The following is a 6364-nucleotide window of genomic DNA, read 5'->3' on the forward strand; positions in this document are numbered from 1 at the left end:
GTGTGTGTGTGTGTGTGTGTGTGTGTGTGTGTGCGTGTGTGTGTGTGTGTGTGTTCTGGAAGGATTCTCTCTCACACACAGCCTGGATGCGCAGCAGATGAGCCGTTTGTGGAGCCGTGGGACTGTTTGCTTTGACCGTATTGATGCCGTAGATTAACTGAGAGCCTTTGAGCCAGATCTGCCCACAGGGAGGGAATCTCACTCTCATGTTTCTGTAGCTGGAGGCGGATGAACACACACACACACCGTAAAGACGCTGATGCTACATGGCAGCGCGATGAAGTGAATAACCCGCCATTAAAAATACGAAATGTTTTCTGCATCATCATTTTGTTCGTTGTGTTTCGTCTTCAGCTGCATAAAATGTTTTGGTTTATTTGTTGCTCATTTCAGGCAGTTCAAAGTAGAAACACTCAGTCCAACATCTGCACAGCCGCTGTAGATTTAAAGGAGCTCAGCGTTTCGGCTGCTGCGCAGTTTTCTGGACGTTTGTTCCAGATGAACTGCGGCAGTCCAAGCAGGCGGTTAACATGATTTTATAACAGATTTATAATGTTTTATTCCTCTATTCGTTCCAGTTTATCACAAAAGTTGTTAATTTTGTCTTAATTCGCTGTTAACACAATTTCCCAATAAAATACCAATATTTATTGGTCTTTGACTGGAAGATATTTTAAATATCCAACAAAAAAACATAACAGACAATAAATATTTTATGATGAATCTGTAAACCAAACTGCACTTAATATCACATCAGAGTGGAAATTAGTGATCTGATTTTAATTGATCAATTGATTAATTGCTTCTTATGACGGGCAGATTAAATATCTGCCACTAATTTCTCAGATATTCTTTTGTTTAGACTTTGAAACTGTATAAATGTTAGTATAACTTTTAAATGTAACGAATATCTCAGAGTATTAGTCCTCAGTCTGACTCTTAGTTTCTGTCCTTCATCAGTTTTAACGTTTACAGCCTAATGGCCGCCAGCGTTCAGTATGAATAATATGCATTTAGTAGCTTCACTTCAGCGATTATCAAATCCTTCAGGAGTTTGACGGCAACACGATCAGCCTGGAAAACCTGCGGCGTGAATCTGAGCGCCGGTCCTAATTAATGAGGTCATTACTAAACCAGCTTGGAGGATTTTAAATATCTGGGATTTGAAGGATGAGAGGCTGAAATAAAACTTTGATCTGGTTTGGAGACTTGAGTTTGAGCTGAAGATCGAAACCCAAAGCATGTAAGTTGAATTGTTATATTCTGTCTTTTATAAACTGGTGCTAAACGAGCAGCAACACTCAAACCCCTGGAGGGTAAAAATCTTAAGCTACACACTGATTTTCCTTTCACAAAATTAGAAAAAACTGTCAAAACTGCAGATTTTACACAGCTGGTCTGCAAATATTAATTAATCTCACACTACACTATGCAAACCCTCCATCTGCGCCGATGAAGACTTGAAGCTAAAAGTGAAACTGACTGTCCATCCATCCATTTTCTTCCGCTTATCCGGGTCGGGTCTCGGGGTCAGCAGCCTCAGGAGGCCCCGACTTCCCTCCCAGCCTCTTCCAGCTCCTCCAGGAATCCCAAGGCGTTCCCAGGCCATAGAGAGACATCGTCCCTCCAGGTGTCCTGGGTCTCCCCTCCTCCCGGTGGGACCTGAACTCCTCACCAGGGAGGCGTCCAGGAGGCATCCTGACCAGATGCCCGAGCCTCAACTGGCTCCTCTCGACGTGGAGGAGCAGCGGCTCTACTCTGAGTCCCTCCCGGATGACCGAGCTTCTCTCTCTAAGGGAGAGCCCAGCCACCCTGCGGAGGAGGAAACCCATTTCGGCCGCTTGTACCCGTGATCTCGTTCTTTCGGTCATGACCCAAAGCTCATGACCATAGATGAGGGTGGGAACTGACTGCATGACCTTTATTCCAGTTGATTTACAGAAATATTTAGAGATGAAACTTCTCAGAAAGAAAAGGTTGGATAGGGAGAAAACATGAGCTCTGAGCTAAACCAGGGTATCAGGAAAACATGTGAGACCATTTATGATTGACTAGATCCTCTAAATGTCCTCACATTTAGCCCTCATTGCTAACTTGGAAACACTGGCAGAGTTTAAACGTGATGCTGATGGCCGTGCAGCCTCAGGAAACCTTTGCGATTTCTGTGGCAGAGGATAGAAATGAACCTGCAGATTGAAGAATGCAGACAGAATTATGTTTAATATGCAGCCAAGAAACCAGACAAACGTTTTAAAACAGGTTACAGCCAACGCATTTTTTACAGTGGCGTTGCTCACAGCGAGCAGCCGGCTCCTTGCTGAGTTCAACCTTTTGACAGTAAAGAAGTGAGAGCAGCCGCAGCTTTATTGGAAATAAGTGCAGTTTTACAGTGTAGCTGTCATCTGCGGTGTTTACAAAAGAACGGCTGCATCATCAGGAACATGGTTCAGTGAAATGATGACTTGTTATAAAGACGTTCTTCACATCAGAGCTGGAGTCCAGAGGGAGAGAAAAGGAGTAAAAATCAACATGTTTGGATGTTTTGTAATTATTAAAGCAAAAATAATTTATGTTAAATTTACTCTAATTTATTAAAATGATATACATTGAATGTTTAAACGGATTTATGAAGGACGTGAACTCTTGTTCTGGTGACTGCAGAGTGAAAACATGTAGCAACACGTGGCTACATGTCCAGCTTAGCTAGCAGATAATAGCTTCATTAGCTAAGCTAATGCTGCTAGTTCGACAGCAAGTACTACAGTAAATACCACTGATATTCACCTCAGTACTACACAGAGGCAGGTGAAGTACTCAAGTAGTTGTACTTGTGTTGTTTATAGGAACGAGGCGACAGCTAGTTCTAAGCTTGTGCTTGTTTATTGTTGCCGTAGCAACTGCCTACCAAGATGGCTGCCAGTGAGTGTGAAGTGAGGCGTCATGTGAGAACAAACGGGAGAAAAATGGTGAAAACAACAATCCCAATAGTTTTAGGGGATTTTTAAGGAATGATGGTGATAAATGTCTTGCCACGATAGATGATCAGCGCTACGATAAGTGCTCATCGCTACCTGTACAGGTAGAATAAGGATTACAGCTTGGTAAACCCTGTGAGGGTTTGAGTCAGAGGGAAGAAGAGACGGAGGTTGTACGTCTGGAGTCGTTTCCCAGATGGCGCAGCGTTTAGGACCAGGCAGGTCGCTGGCGCTTGAACACAAACGCAGCACACAGCCCTGCTGAATGTTTTAACTCCTCTGACAAGTACAAGCAGCAAACCTGCTCACACATTCAGTCGCTCAGGAACACGGCGCCGACCGCGGCGGGGTCGCACGGCGCCGACAGTGGCGGGGGGGCGCCGCGCACGAGGAGACGCGGCGGGAGGCCGGATGACCTGCAATGAATCGCGCTGAGAAACACTCAAACTATCACAACTTACCAAAATGGCAGTGGAGGTTGGCGAGGATCCGTGTTTGTTGTGACCTGGTTTCTTTTTCTGCTGGTTGCACTTCTGTTGGAGCATCAGTGATGGAGTAAATGGACAGAAAACACTTTGGACTAAAACTGGGCTGAAAAATAACGTCAGATTTTTTATTTTTATACCAGATTTTTTGTTTTTTTTCTTTTCTAAAAATGAAATTTTTCAATCATTCATTCTAAGTTGTACAATAGAGAATCACAGCCATGATGTAAGAATGTCTGTTTAATCACGAGAATGTTGCTATAACATCGGCAGAACTAGATAACCAGGCCAAGAAAAAGTTAAATCAAATATTGAGGAAAGTAGGTTAGCTATGCTAACTTGACTATGACCATCTTCACATGTAGATGTGCTGCAGGATTCGTTGTTTCAGTTCAATTAAGAAATAAAAAGGTGACCCAAACACCAAGTCTGGCAGATTATCAGTAGATCAGGTGACTAAATTAGCTAATCTACTTAGCTAAGAGCAGCGCTAGCTAATCACCACCGCTGTGTTAGCTTAGCTAACGGCAGCTCTAGCTAATCTACCACTGCTGTGTTAGCCTAGCTAACAGCAGCACTAGCTAATCTACCACCGCTGTGTTAGCCTAGCTAACAGCAGCGCTAGCTAATCTACCACCGCTGTGTTAGCTTAGCTAACGGCAGCGCTAGCTAATCTACCACCGCTGTGTTAGCCTAGCTAACGGCAGCGCTAGCTAATCTACCACTTTTTTGGTGTTGAATCCTGAAACCTTAGTGGTGTTGTTGTCAGTTGCTATGGCAACGACATGGCCTGCAGAGTAGCTGACTAAGACAGCCATAAAACAGTAGTGTGGAGTTGTTCAACATCTTCCTGCTGCTGCGGCGCTCTGCGCTACACTAACAGCTTCACCAGCGGTCCTGCTGCAGCAGCGCCGCCGCTGGAAAGGAGAAGAATCGTCTTTTTGCCCTCCAGTGAAACTTCCTGTGATAAACAATAAACTTCAGCAGGTCTCTAGAAACCAGGAGCGAACCTGGCTGTGGTTTGAGGCGGGCGGTGAAAATGCCTTTGTGTTTGCCTTTGCTGCAGTGCTCCACGCCCTCCTGCATCGTGGCCTTCCATGTGACCTGCGCCTTCGACCACGGCCTGGAGATGAAGACCCTCCTGGCCGAAAACGACGAGGTTCGCTTCAAGTCCTTCTGCCTGGACCACAGCTCCGCCGCCAGCGGCGCCAGCGGAGCGGCCAGACCCGAGCAGCACCACGAGCCCGGCGGCGACCCGGAGCAGAGCCGGGCGTCCCACCCGGTGTCGGCGGCGTCGGAGCGGGCCGAGCGGGACCAGCTGGAGAGGGAGAAGGTGAGCCAGAGGAAGCAGAAGCTGCAGGAGCTGGAGGACGAGTTTTACAGACTGGTGGAGCCGAGCGACGTCGCCGAGAACCTGGGACTGCCGCTGCTGCAGGTACGCCGCCGCCGCCGCGTCATTGGAAACAAACAGGACATTTCTGGGCTCCAAAAGTTTAAATGTAACAAAAAACTTTTTACTTTTAAAAAGTGGAAAAGTTTAGATTTTAGAAACAGAGATGTTCATGTATTTTCTACATAATTTCTGAGTTAATCTCAAAGTTTCTGTCTTTTTTTTTGGACACCTGATAATTTTTATATCAATCAATCAAATTTTATTTGTATAGCACATTTCAGCAGCAAGGCATTTCAAAGTGCTTTACTTAATTAAAATAAAAACAGGAATAAACAGTGAGAAAGAGAGATTTAAAAAAACATTACATCATTAAAATGTCGAAAAGAAAGAAAAAGAAATTAAAAACATTAAAGACATAAAAACATCAAAGACATCAAAACCCACTCTAACCCTAATTTAGCCATAATCAGCTTTACCAGGTGGTTTTAAGTTGAGATTTAAAGGCTCTCAGTGTTTCAGCTGTTTTACAGTTTTCTGGAAGTTTGTTCCAGATCTGTGGTGCATAGAAGCTGAAAGCTGCTTCTCCTCGTCTGGTTCTGGTTCTTACAGTCAGCGACTCGTTCGCTGCCATGTGATCTGCATCCTAAAGACATAAAGCCTGTGTTCACCTTGCAGGTGGATTTCTTATATCAGTTCTGGAAGCTGAAGCGAAAGGCCAACTTCAACCAGCCGCTGGTGGCGCTGAAGAGAGACGAGGTGGACAACCTGGCCCAGCAGGAGCAGGACGTCCTCTACAGGAGACTCAAACTCTTCACACACCTGCGCCAGGACCTGGAGAGGGTGAGTGGCAACGTGTCCCGTCTGCTGCTGCGTTTTATTCTGAAAGGTTAACGTCCTGTTCGCCATGTTGAGTCTGTGGTGGGAAGAAAAGCTTCCAGTTAGAGGCGCTGGGAGCTTCCTTTGCTTCTGTTGGAAACCAGAAGACGGCGAGACGAAACGCGCTGCTGTTTCAGTTTGAACGTCCACAAACCCTGGAGCAACACGGCAGACGTGGCATTTTATGGCGGCTGGAAAACCTCAGACTCTCGGTGTGATTGTTGAAGATGGAGCTGAAGGAAGATTTGATGAGTAAATTGAAAATATGAGGTTTGGTTCCTCAGGGTCTTCTACCAGTCAGGGGCTGGACGCATAAAGAAATCTGCAAAACTTTGGACAACATTAAATTAATTGTGAAATAATTGTTAGCTAATATAGTAATAGATTAATCGTTAGTTGGAGTTAAAGAAAAAAAAACATATTGAAAGGAGTAATTAAGCTGAAACCGTGTAAAAATCTAAACAATGAAAAATAAACAAAATGTGTCAATTTCTAATCCAATTAATCATCAGAACAATCAATTAATCGATAACTGAAACCAATTAATCATCAGAACAATCGATTAATCGATAACTGACAACAATTAAGCATCAGAACAATCGATTAATCAATAACTGAAACAAATTAATCATCAG

General features: G+C 44.5%; 1 protein-coding gene across 2 annotated transcripts in view; it reads left to right on the forward strand.

Annotated features, from left to right (window-relative positions):
• jade2 (jade family PHD finger 2) overlaps positions 1-6364 on the forward strand; it is a 138341-nt gene that overhangs the window by 90453 nt on the left and 41524 nt on the right. For both annotated transcript variants that reach the window (XM_008401939.2, XM_008401940.2), the window contains exons 9-10: positions 4527-4895; positions 5529-5693. In XM_008401939.2, coding sequence (XP_008400161.1) covers positions 4527-4895; positions 5529-5693 — 534 coding nt within the window. The remainder of the gene's footprint in view (positions 1-4526; positions 4896-5528; positions 5694-6364) is intronic.

Source organism: Poecilia reticulata, unplaced genomic scaffold (assembly GCF_000633615.1).
Source record: "Poecilia reticulata strain Guanapo unplaced genomic scaffold, Guppy_female_1.0+MT scaffold_155, whole genome shotgun sequence".
Taxonomy (NCBI): Eukaryota; Metazoa; Chordata; class Actinopteri; order Cyprinodontiformes; family Poeciliidae; genus Poecilia; species Poecilia reticulata.